At 45.9% G+C, this 13,111-nt stretch overlaps 1 protein-coding gene across 4 annotated transcripts in view; it reads right to left on the minus strand.

Annotated features, from left to right (window-relative positions):
• Positions 1–13,111, minus strand: part of LOC113429048 (transducin-like enhancer protein 2) — a 67,446-nt gene that overhangs the window by 20,854 nt on the left and 33,481 nt on the right. For all 4 annotated transcript variants that reach the window (XM_087952749.1, XM_087952750.1, XM_087952751.1 and 1 more), the window contains one exon: positions 7,761–7,898. In XM_087952749.1, the coding sequence (XP_087808875.1) occupies positions 7,761–7,898 (138 nt within the window). The remainder of the gene's footprint in view (positions 1–7,760; positions 7,899–13,111) is intronic.

Here is a 13,111-nt window from a genome sequence, read left to right on the forward strand (position 1 = left end):
CTTCCTCGAGCCTCCAGGAGGGCAAAACGGCCTCAAACGGGCCGAAAATCAGCTGGGAGGCGCATGCATGTGCAATGCGCAGGTAAGGGGGTGGGGCGGGGGTGTTGTGCGCACATGCGGCGGGGGACAGGGTGCATGCACAACAAAAGGTTCGCCATCACTGCCATAGTCCGATCGAGCAACTGGCTCAGTTTGGGCTGCACCCCTCCTCCTCTCATTTTTAGTAGCTCGGTGATGGGCGGGGCTTTTTTGCGGGAGGGATGAACGGCCGGCAGAAGTTGGCGAAGTCCCAAGAAGCTCTGCCGTTGCCTTCTGGTTTCGAGGGGCTTCCCACTCTGATATTGCCTTCACCTTCGGATGAGGAGAGCACATCTTTCTCCTTCTGTCCTGGCTGTTTTTTTTTTTTTTACAGAGGCACGATGGAGAGCGTTTTAACAAACTGCATCACTGTTTGGGCTTGGTGGCAGCAGTGCCTCAGACAGAAAGTCCCTACAGAGAGTGGTGAGGACAGCGGAGAAGATAACAGGAAACTCGCTTCTCATTATTCAGGATACTGTTTATAAGTGCTATGTGCTTAGAGCTCAAAAGCATTGTGAGAGACCCCACACACCCACTTTACAGTCTGTTTCTGTTGCTGGGAGAAGGTGTCAAAGTATTTCTAGCAGGACTACCAGATTCCGTAACAGCTTTGTTCCCTAGGCCATCCATCTGGAAAATTTGCAAGGTTCTTTTTTCTCACATGTACATGTATACATTCGAACTAGACTGGGTTGTTTCTCTGTGTCGTACAATATACATGGGTATATGCATAATTTTTAATTTACTTATTTATGCATTATGTCATGGTTATGTAGTGCATATTGGAGGTGGTGACCCTTTGAGAGCTATACGGCAACAGAATTGCATTTTAATGTATGCAGATTAGGGTACATTCAAAGTGACAATAAAATTAGTCTATTCTATTCTCCCAAAGGTGCTTTTTTCAGGAGGCAACTGGACTTTCTTGTTTTTTTCTTTTGAAAAAGTTTCCCTTTTCATCCAAGAAGCTTCTTCAGCTCTGACTGGATGGTGGGAAAGGGAAGGATTTATACTCCTTGCAGACAGCTGGTCATTTGCATCCTTTTAGAGGGTTGTTGAAGCAGTTGGAGGTTCATCTGTGTCCTCAGAGTCACCTGAGTGGTGCTCCTGGTTCTTGTAGTCTGCATTTTTTTCCTCTGGAAATCCATTCCTACTCCCACACCATTCTGTCAGAGCTGAAGAAGCTTCTTGGATGAGAAGTGAAATGTTTTCAAAAGAAAAAGCTCTTGGGAACTTTGAATCCCAAAAGTAAAACTTTATTGGATAGACCATCTTGGAACTGAAGAAGCAAAACCATCTCAGATTGTTTCTTCTTATTTCTTCCTCCTCCTCCTCCTCCTCCTCCTCCTCCTCCTCCTCCTCCTCCTCCTCCTCCTCCTCCTCCTCCTCCTCTTCTTCTTCTTCTTCTTCTTCTTCTTCTCCTCCTCCTCCTCCTCCTCCTCCTCCTCCTCCTCCTCCTCCTCTTCCTCCTTCTCCTCCTCCTCTTCCTCCTCCTCTTCCTCCTCCTCCTTTCTTCTTCTTCTTCTTCTTCGTCTTCTTCTTTCTTCTCCTTCTCCTTCTCCTTCTTTCTCTTCCTTTTCTCCTTCCTCTCCTGCTCCTCCTCCTCCTCCCATATTCCTGCAGGTGTAGGGTCCGCATTTCGGATCATTGAATGCCACTTTGGATGGTCAGCTACGTTTCCAGGGCACAGGCCCGTGGCTCACATATCTTCATTGACGGTGTCTCCTTGCCATCTCTGTTTTGGATGCCCGCGAGATCACCGGCCATTGACTTCTAGCTGGTAAGCATTCTTGGCCACGGTGGAAAGTGCCGCCCTCTGGATAGGTCCATACCAGGGCAGTCAGCCATCTCTGGCTTCCCCGCATTAAAATCTTGCTTAGTTAAACAATAGATTTCCCCCTCTCCTCCCACCCTCTGGCATTCACATGGTCCAATTATAGTAAATTTTGTTGTTGTTGTTGTTCTTATAGGGGACGTTCCAGTTCTCCATCAAGCACCTGCAGGAGTGACCTTGGCATTTTGGAAGCTCTCACAGTCCATGAACAAAGTTTTGGCCTTCTGTTTTCCTCCCTACACATTCCACCCTTCTCCCCTCTTTTCGTTGGCACGTTGAATAGCAACAGAAGCTAGAAGGCAATCAAGCAATTCAATCTTGACACTGTTTGTACCCGTCAAGAAAGAGGGTGTGGGGGCGTTGTGGGGGGGAAGTGAGCAATCCTGAAAAGGAGAGAGGGGTTCTCCAAGGCTACAAAAGAAGAAATTAAAGAGGGGGGAGAGGAACAGGGCTGCAAAATTGATCCCCACTTTCTCCTGGTTTTCTCCCTTTTACTCTCCAAGCCAGCCCAGATGGTCTGGTAATCACTCTCTTTCTCTCTTCTTGACTCTCTCTCTCTCTCTCTCTCTCTCTCTCTCCTCCTCCTTCCCTCTATCTATCTATCTATCTATCTATATCTATCTATCTATCTATCTATCTATCTATCTATCTATCTATCTATCTATCATTATCTATCTATCTATCTATCTATCTATCTATCTATCTATCTATCTATCTATCTATATCTGTCTGTCTGTCTATCTATCTATCTATCTATCTATCATATCTATCTATCTATCTATCTATCTATCTATCTATCTATCTATCTATCTATCTATCTATCTGTTTTCTTAAGATTTTGCGGGTACTTACATGTATGGTATTCAGCTTTGTTCGGCTATTTTCCCACGTCATTGTAGTTGTGCTTTTAAAGTTGTAGCAACATTTCGGCAGAATCTCTCACCTGCCATCATCAGGCTTCTGTATTGTGTTCGTCGAACACTATAACAGATGAAGGCAATACAAAGTTTTAAAGTTGTAGCAACGTTTCGGCAGAATCTCATCTGCCATCATCAGGCTTCTGTATTGCGTTCATCTGTATAGTGTTCGTTCGAACACAATACAGAAGCCTGATGATGGCAGATGAGATTCTGCTGAAACGTTGCTACAACTTTAAAAGCACAACTATAATGACGTGGAAAATACCCGAACAAAGCTGAATGCCATACATGTAAGTACTCAAAACTTAAGAAAACACACACACACACACACACACACACACACATATATATATATATATACACACACACACACATATATATATATATACATACACGCACACACACACACACACACACACATATATATATATATATATATCTTTTCTCTCTCTGTCGCTTTCTCTCTCTCTCTCTTTCACACATACACACACACACACACACACAGATTCCCTGGCCAGCCCTCCCCTCCCCCCCTCCCCCCTTCTTGCACGGCTGCTCTAATAGCAATTAATTATACATTAAAATCCTCCCTGGAATTGAAAGCGCTCGGTGGGCTGCTAATTAACGGAGCTCCCCAGCTTTTGAGGAGAGGGCACGGGGAAGCCCAGCGGAGCCGAAGGGGGGAGGAACGGGGAAGGGAAGGGAAGAAAAAGAGAAAACAGGCAGAGAGGGAGCCTGGCAACCGGTGTCACCAGCACCACCGAATTGCAAAAGCACCTTCCCAGCCCAGATGTTGCCTGTCCGTCTGTCCGTCTGTCTGAGGGGAGGCTTCCCGTCTTGCCAGCCGCCCCTTTTCAGTTTCTGGCTTTGGATTTAGACGAGGCCGAGAACACCGTCCCTCAAACCTATCTGGTTTATTCATCCAGGGAGTTCTGTGGAACTCTGAGGTCGGAAACCGGTCTGGATGTATTTCTCCAACACGTGGTTTGCTTTTCAGATCTTTTGTCTTGTGATACAGGTAGTGCTCGACTTACGACCAGGGTGGAGCCCGTATTTTTCATCGCTAAGCGATTGTTACGTGAGCTTTGAACCATTTGAGGGGCCTTTTTTGGCTAATTAACGGAGCTCCGTTAATTAGCAAAAAAGTTGATTCCCTGCCGTCGTTAAGTGAATCATGCAGTCCTTAAGTGAATCTGGCTTCCACCATTGGCTTTGTTTTTTTTGGCAGCCAGCTGGGAAGGTCACCAAGGGTGATCACACAACCCGGGGGGAGGGGGGAAGAACAGTGCAACCGCCATAAATACATGCCAGTTGCCAAGCACCTGGATTTTGATCATGTGACCAAAGGGAGGCTGCAACGGTCCTGTGAAAATGAGTTATAATAAGTCACTTTTTTTCAGCGCCATTCTAACTTCAGACGGTCACTCAATGAATAGTTCTAAGTCAAGCACTACCTACATTTTGAGTTTTTCATATAAACCTCTTGGATTCTTGGAGGCAAATCAGTCAGTCAGTCAGTCAGTCAGAGTTAGTCAGTCAGTCAGACAGACACTCCGACAGTGAGAGAGTCAGTCAGTCAATCACTCAGACAGACAGTCCAACAGTCAGAGATTCAGTCAGTCAGTCAGATAGTCCAACAGTTTGACAGTCAGAGTCAGTCAGTCAGTCAGTCAATCAGAGTCAGTCAGACAGACAGACCGACAATCAGTCAGTCAGACAGACAGACACTCCAACAGTGAGAGAGTCAGTCAGTCAACCACTCAGACAGACAGTCCAACAGTCAGTCAGTCAGTCAGTCAGTCAATCACAAAGTCAGTCAGACAGTTAGTCCAACAGTCAGAGAGTCAGTCAGTCAGTCAGACAGACAGTCAATCAGAGAGTCAGTCAGACAGAGAGACCGAGTCAGTCAGACAGACAGACAGACAGACTCTCTGACAGTGAGAGAGTCAGTCAGTCAATCATTCAGACAGACAGTTAGTCCAACAGTCAGAGAGTCAGTCAGTCAATCAGAGAGTCAGTCAGACAGACAGACTGACAGAGGGTCAGTCCATCATTCAGTCAAACAGACTGACAGTCAGAGTCAATCAGTCAGTCAGTCACACAGTTCAGCAGTCCAACAGTCCAACAGTCAGAATCAGTCAGTCAGTCAATCAGAGAGTCAATCAGACAGATAGACAGTCAGACAGACCGTCAGAGTCAGTCAGTCAGACAGTCCAACAGTCCGACAGTCAATCAATCAGAGAGTCAGTCAAACAGAGATTCAGTCAGACCGACAGACTGACAGTCAGTCAGTCAATCAATTAGAGAGTCAGTCAGACAGTCCAACAGTCAGAGTCAGTCAGTCAGTCAATCAGACAGACAGACCGTCAGAGAGTCAGTCAATCAGACAGACCGTCAGAGAGTCAGTCAATCAAACAGACAGACCGACTGACTCTCTGTCAGTCAGTCAGTCAGTCAGTCAGACATACAGACAGACAGACAGTTAAAGAGTCAGTCAGTCAATCAGACAGTCAGTCAGACAGTCAATTATGTTTGAGGAGAATTTTAACATTTTCTTTCCTAAAATAGCAAATTGGGGGGGGCAGCATTTCCAACCCCGGATGTGCTTGATATACAGTAACCCTTTGATCTACAACAGTTTGTTTAGTGACCAAAGTTACAACGGCACTGAAACAAATGGGTTATGACCATTTTCCACACTGAAGACCGTTGCAACATCCCCATGGTTGCATGATCAAAATTCAGACGCTGGGCAACTGGTTCATATTTATGACACTTGCAGTGTCCCAGGGTCATGGGATTCCCTTTTGTGACCATCTGACCAGCAAAGTCAAAGGAGAAGACAAATTGACTTAACAACCGTGATACTAATTTAATAATTGCCGTGATTCGCTTAACACCTGTGGCAAGAAAGGTCCTAAAATGGGGCAAAACTCGCTTCACAAAGGTTTCACTTAGCAGCAAAAATCTGGGACTCCGTTGTGGCTGTAAGTTGAAGCATAGCAAAAGTACGGGGAGGGGGAATAAGAGCCTTGGTGGTGTGGTGGTTATAATGCTATATTGCAGGCTGACTCTGCCCACTGCCATCAGCTCGATCTTGACTGGCTCAAGGTTGACTCAGCCTTCCATCCTTCCAAGGTTGGTAAAATGAGGACTCAGATTGTATGTAAGTCTAAGTGCTATTGCTATCATCTATCTATTTGTCTATCTATCATCTATCTATCTATCTATCTATCTATCTATCTATCTATCTATCTATCATCTATCTATCTATCTATCTATCTATCTATCTATCTATCATCTATCTCTATCTATCTATCTATCTATCTATCTATCTATCATCTATCTATCATCTATCTATCTATCTATCTATCTATATCATCTATCTATCATCTATCTATCTATCTATCTATCTATCTATCTATCTCTATCTATCTATCTATCTATCTATCTATCATCTATCTATCATTAATCTATCTATCTATCTATCTATCTATCTATCTATCTATCTATCTATCTATCTATCATCTATCTATCATCTATCTATCTATCTATCATCTATCTATCTATCTATCTATCTATCATCTATCTATCTATCTATCATCTATCTATCTATCTATCTATCTATCTATCTATCTATCTCTATCTCTATCTCTATCTATCTATCTATCTATCTATCTATCTATCTATCTATCTATCTATCTATCTATCTATCTATCATCTATCTATCTATCTATCATCTATCTATCTATCTATGCATCTATCTATCTATCTATCTATCTATCTATCTATCTATCTATCTATCTATATCTATCTATCTATCTCTATCTATCTATCTATCATCTATCATCTATCTATCTATCTATCTATCTATCTATCTATCTATCTATCTATCTATCTATCTATCTATCTCTATCTATCTATCTATCTATCTATCTATCTATCTATATCTATCTATCTATCTATCTATCTATCTATCATCTATCTATCTATCTATATATCTATCTATCTATCTATCTATCTATCTATCTCTATCTATCTATCTATCTATCTATCTATCTATCTATCTATCTATCTATCTATATCTATCTATCTATCTATCTCTATCTATCTATCTATCTATCTATCTATCTATCTATCTATCTATTTATCTCTATCTATCTCTATCTATCTATCTATCTATCTATCTATCTATCTATCTATCTATCTATCTATCTATCTATCTATCTATCTATCTATCTATCTAATCTATCTATCTATCTATCTATCATCTATCTATCTCTATCTATCTATCTATCTATCTATCTATCTATCTATCTATCTTTCATTTAATCTATCTTCTGTCTATCTTCAATCTCTTTCTCCCTCCCTCCCCCCCCTCTCTCTCTCTCCACAGTATTGCAGGCTATCTCTGCTCACAGCCAGGAGTTCGATTCTGATGGGAGAAGTGAAGTGGTATATAAGTCTTAAGTGCTATTGCTATCATCCATCCATCCATCCATCCATCCATCCATCCATCCATCCATCCATCCATCCATCCATCCATCTCACATTTAATCTATCTTTTATCTATCTACAATCTCTCTTTCTCTCTCTCTCTCTCTCTCTGTCCCTCCTTCCCTCCCTCCCTCTCTCAACAGTAGTTAGAATGCAGCATTGCAGGCTGACTCTGCTCCCAGCCAGCGGTTCGATCCTGGTGGGGCTCAAGGTTGACTCAGCCTTCCATCCTTCTGAGGTCGATAAAACGAAGGCCCAGATTGTTGGGGGGCAAGAGGCTGACTCTGTAAACCCCTTAGAGAGGGCTAAAGCACTTATGGGACAGGACATAAGTCTAAATGCTATTGCTATAAGGTAAATTAGCTATTCATTCAAGGAAAAGGAGTATCGAGCGGACACAGTCCTTGAGTTATCACCACCCTTCCACTTACCAAATGTGGCTCCTTGCCTTTAAGAGCTGTGGGGCTGTGGCTGGATGCCAGCGAGGCTGGGCTGTTCGTAAAGCCCCTTTGGCTGGGCAGTAGGGCAGCAGAGGTGCACCGTGGGCTCCCGTGCTCAGAGGGAAGGTCCTGGAAGGGGAAAAAAATTGTTTGGTGCCTTCGGTTTTGTTGAGATATTCGGTACAATAGGGAACCATTCCGTGTGGTGGACTGCATTTTTTTTTTAACAACCTGGTTGGGTAGGCATGGTTGGGTAGGCGTGGCCGGCTGGTCATGTGACTGGGTGGGTGACATCACTCATCACACCCAGCCCTGCCTCCCGGCCACTCGCCTCAAAGGCAGAGGTAGGGATTCAGCCGGTTGCGGCCAATCCCACCACTTGGCTGGCTGTTTTGGGCCTGTTTTTTGGCCGTTTTTCAAGCTTTCAAGTTTTTGGCCCGAAAAAAACAGCCTGAAAATGGCCCAAAATATGGCCTGAAAACCGCCGCCCCCCCCCCAAAAAAGGGTGGGGGCGGAGCCAGTCAGTGGTGGGATTGGCCAGTTCGCCGAACTGTGCCTAATCTTAACTGCCGGTTTGCTAGAACTGGTGTGAACCGGCCGCAGCCCACCTCTGGAACCACTGAAAAAAATAGAAGTAGAGATTTAAAAGCAAAAAAAGATCGGATTGAACCATTGCAGAATGACAGGATGACAAGGAGTCTTTAGAACAGGGGTCTTCCAACCTTGGCAACTTTAAGCCTGGCGGACTTCAACTCCCAGAATTCAAACTCCCAGAGACCAACGCTGGCTGGGGAATTCTGGGAGTTGAAGTCCGCCAGGCTTAAAGTTGCCAAGGTTGGAAGACCCTTGCTTTAGAGCAGGGGTCACCAACCTTTTGCACCTCAGGGTCCACCAAACTCATCATTTTAAATCCCGCAGACCGCTAATATGAATTTTGACGGACGGTGGCTTGCTGACGTTTTCCCAGGGTCTCTGCAGAAAGCAGCAGAGACCCTGGGGAAAATCCCCCCAAAAAAGTCTGAAGGAAAATTCCCCACCCCTACCGATCGATCAGTCTTTATTTGGGATCGCATGATACCATCTCCAGCTCCATTATTGGGGAAGGAGAGAGAGAAAGAGAGAGAGAGAGAGAAAAGACACAGAGAGACTTTTGGCTTCATGCAAGGAAAGCAGCAGAAGCAGCAGAAGTCTTTCTTTCTCTCCCCCAAACTCTGCCAGAAATGAGTCTTTGTGAGACTTGTGCTGGTGCAATTTCTTGGAGCAGGAGGCCTTGCAGGGTCCCAAAGACTCATTTCTGGTGGAGCTTGGGGAAGAGAAAGAAAGACTTTGACTGCTTTCCTTGCGTGCAGCCAAAAGCAGAAGAAGAAAGAAGCGGAAACATGCAGCCCGGTGGCCAGGCGAAGTGCGTGGGGCAACTCCCCTCACTATCTCGTGCCGTTTGCAATGCAAGCAACCTAAGCCTTGTGTTCCCGTGGGCCGTGTGGGTGGCACAGCCTTGTGTTCCCGTGCAGCCTGGATTAATTGCTTTGGGGGGTGACATTTCTCTGCGGACCACCCAAGTTTTCTCGCGGACCACCAGTGGTCCCGGCCCACTAGTTGGGCGACCAGTGCTTTAGAGGACACCTAATCTCATACAGGTAACCCTCGACTTACAACCATTTATTTAGCGACACGGTTGCAAAGACAAAAGTGACTGGTGGCCGTTTCTCTCACCGTTGCAGCATCCCCAGAGTCACGTCATCAAAATTCAGCCGCTTAGCAACCGACTCGTATTTATGATGGTGGCAGGATCCCGGGGGGGGGCACGTGGTCCCCTTTTTTTCCACCTTCAGATGAGCAAAATCAACGGGGTAGCCAGATTCACTTAACAACTGGGTTGCTAACTTAATAACTGCAGTGATTCACTTAACGGCGGTGGCAAGAAAGACCATAAAAACGGGGCAATACTCACTGAGCAATGGACATTTTAGGGGTTCAATTGTGGTCCTAAGTTGAGGATACTTAAGAGTATGATTGTTTTTAATTGGGTCCTATTCTCGGATACTGCCTGAATGGTTTTTTAGAAATCGCTTGCCATTTCTGGGGACTGGCTCAAGCTGGCTTCATGCTCAGGGCAGAACTAGAACTCTTAGCCTCCCAGTTTCTAGCCTGGTGCCTTCACCACTATGCTAAGGTGACCCTCCATCTAATAGTAAGATGCAGTGATGGGATTCAATTTTTTTTTACTACCGGTTCTGTGGCCGTGGCTTGTTGGGTGTGGTTTGTTGGCTGTGGCAGGGGAAGGTTACCGCAAAATCCCCATTCCCTCCCCACCCCGCTAACCTGCTTTCCAGCTCCGTTCTCCTGTGCAGGGCAACCAAAGAAGACCCAGCCAATCAGGTGGGACTCAATGGGAGGCAGAGAAGAGATGGGGGCGGGGCCAGTCAGAGGCGGGATTGAACTACTCAAAATTTCCGCTACCAGTTCTCCAGAACCGGCCAGAACCTGCTGAATACCGCCTCTGGTAAGATGCACTAAAACCATCTGTGTCAATTTTGGCAGCTTTTAAGAGGCACGGCCTTCAATTCCCAGCATTCCCCAGCCACCGGTGGGAAATGCAAAATATCCATCACAAAAAATAGTGACAAGGATGGAATTTAACCCGTTTCTTCTTGTGTTTCAAGGAATCCTCTGTTGAACTAAAGTTGTTGCACACAATATTGGTTTAGGCTGCACTTTAGGTGGGGAATTGAAGGCTAAAAACATACGAAGAACGGTTGCACAAATTGGGTATGACTAGTTTAACGAAAAGAAGGAACAGTGATGACATGATAGCAGTCTTCCAATATCTCAGGGGCTGCCCCAAAGAAGAGGGAGTCAAGCTATTCTCCAAAGCATCAGAAAGCAAGACAAGAAGCAACAGGTGGAAACTAATCAAGGAGAAAAGCCACCTTGAACTAAGGAGGAATTTCCTGACTGAGAGAACAATTAACCAGTGGAACGACCTGCCTCCAGAAGTTGTGAATGTTCCAACACCGGAGGTTTTAAAGAAGAGATTGGACAACCATCTTCTTAAATGGTATATAGGATTTCCTGCTTGAGCAGGGGGTTGGACTAGAAGACCTCCAAGGTCCCTTCCAACTCTGTTATTCTGTTATTCCTGCACAGGAGCAGTCTACCTTAAAGTTCTCAAGATCCATCAATGCGGGGGCTGGGTGGGAGAAACAATGTTTATGCCCTGTTTGGGGGCTTCCTTAGGGTCTCCTGCGTGAGCAGGGGGTTGGACTAGACCAGTGGTCGCCAACCAGTGGGCCAGGGACCACTGGTGGTCCCTGAGAAAATTTTGGTGGGCCGCAGAAAAATGTCACGCTCAAAGCAATTAATCCAGGCTGCGCGGGAACACAAGGCTGCGCCGCCCACATGGCCCACGGAACACAAGGCTTCTGTCGCTTGCATTGCGAACAACACGAGGTAGTGAGGGGAGGGGGAAGGTCGGAGGGGGGGAACTTGCCTCACTTGCCCCACGCACCTCACCTGGCCGCTTCTTTCCGCTTCTTTCTTCTTCTTTTGGCTGCATGCAAGGAAAGCGGCCAAAATCTTCCTTTCTCTCCCCCAAACTCCGCCAGAAATGAGTCTTGGGGACCCTGCAAGGCCTCCTGCTCCAAGAGGCTGCGCCGGCAAAGACTCATTTCAGGCGGAGTTTGGGGGAGAGAAAGAAAGACTTCTGCTGCTTTCCTTGCAAGAAGCCAAAAGTCTCTCTCTCTCTCTCCCTGAGAACGGAGCTGGAGACGGTATCCTGCGATCCCAAATAAAGAACGGTCGATCCAGTGGTGGGATTCAAATTTTTTTACTACCGGTTCTGTGGGCTGTGTGGCTTGGTGGGCGTGGCAGGGGAAGGATACTGCAAAATCTCCAGTCAGAGGTGGGATTTGCCGGTTCTCCAAAGTACTCCAAATTTCCGCTACCGGTTCTCCAGAACTGGTCAGACCCTGCTGAATACCCACCTCTGGATCGATCGGTAGGAAAATGGGGTGGGGGATTTTCCTGCAGACTTTTTGTGGGATTTTCTCAGGGTCTCTGGTCCACGGGATTTAAAATGATGAGTTTGGTGGTCCCTGAGGTCCAAAAGGTTGGCGACCCCTGGACTAGAAGACCTCCAAGGTCCCTTCCAACTCTTGTTATTTTGCTATCTGAGACTAAGAGGGGTGGAAGTCATGTCACCTATCTAGGATATACATAATCAAATTCAGCCTCTTCCCTACCGGTACTCTTCCCTAAGTGTTGGATCTTAACCTCCAGGATTCCTTGGGATCTTCTGGAATTTCTGGAAGTTCAATTCAAACACCTGGAGATCTACCAAACAATGGAAGGCTGACTTCACTTCTGGGGAATGTGTGAAGAGGCCTGTGCACGTTTTCTGCTTTGTCTTTCTCCCTTTCCGTCAGTGTAAACAAAGAAAAGGGAACTCAACCATGTGCAGCCTCGGTTGGTGCCAAGGAAAATCAAAGCCAAGAATGCTTTGAACTGGTGGGAGGGAAAAACCACAGGAAGCAGAACAATTTTATAAAATAGGCGGGACAACAGAAGCCTCTTAGCTGTGCCCGAACAAGAGTAGCCTGAGAGATGGTGAAATGGTGATTTTTCTTTTTTTTTTTAAAGGGCCCTGCAGGAAGATTTATTTGCATTTTCTCCCTGTTGTTTCTCATTCAATTTGAGAGGGAGGGAGGGAGGGAGGGAGATGAGAGGCAGCGATGAAGGAAGGGGCTGAGGAAACAGGAAAGTAAGAGGTGGAGGGAGGGAGGAGAGAGAGAAAGAGACAAGAAAGAAAGAGGGAGGGAGGGAGGGAGGGAGGGAGGGAGGGAGGGAGGGAGGGAGGGAGGGAGGAAAGAAGGAAGATGAGAGACAGGGACGAAGGAAGAGAAGAAACAGGAAAGTAAGAGGCGGAGGGAGGAGAGAGAGAGAAAGAGACAAGAAAGAAAGAGGGAGAGTGGGAGCGAGGAGAGAGAAAAAGAGAGAAAAGAGACAGAAAGAAAGAGGGAAGGAGGAAGGAGAGAGAGAAAGAGACAGAAAGAAAGAGGGAGGGAGGGAGGAAAGAAGGAAGATGAGACAGGGATGAAGGAAGAGACTGAGGAAACAGGAAAGTAGGAGGCAGAGGGAGGGAGGAGAGTCAGAGAGACAGAAAGAAAGAGGGAAGGAGGAAGGAGAGAGAGAAAGAGACAGAAAGAAAGAGGGAGGGAGGAAAGAAGGAAGATTAGTGGCAGGGCCGAAGGAAGAGATCGAGGAAACAGGAAAGTAGGAGGTGGGAAGGAAGAAAGGGAGGGAGAGGAAAAAGAAGAGAGAGAGAAGGAAAAAGAAAGGAAGGA

Source organism: Notechis scutatus, chromosome 1, assembly GCF_049901735.1.
Source record: "Notechis scutatus isolate UNSWTSFEM ecotype Mainland chromosome 1, rNotScu1.2, whole genome shotgun sequence".
In the NCBI taxonomy this organism is placed as follows: domain Eukaryota; kingdom Metazoa; phylum Chordata; class Lepidosauria; order Squamata; family Elapidae; genus Notechis; species Notechis scutatus.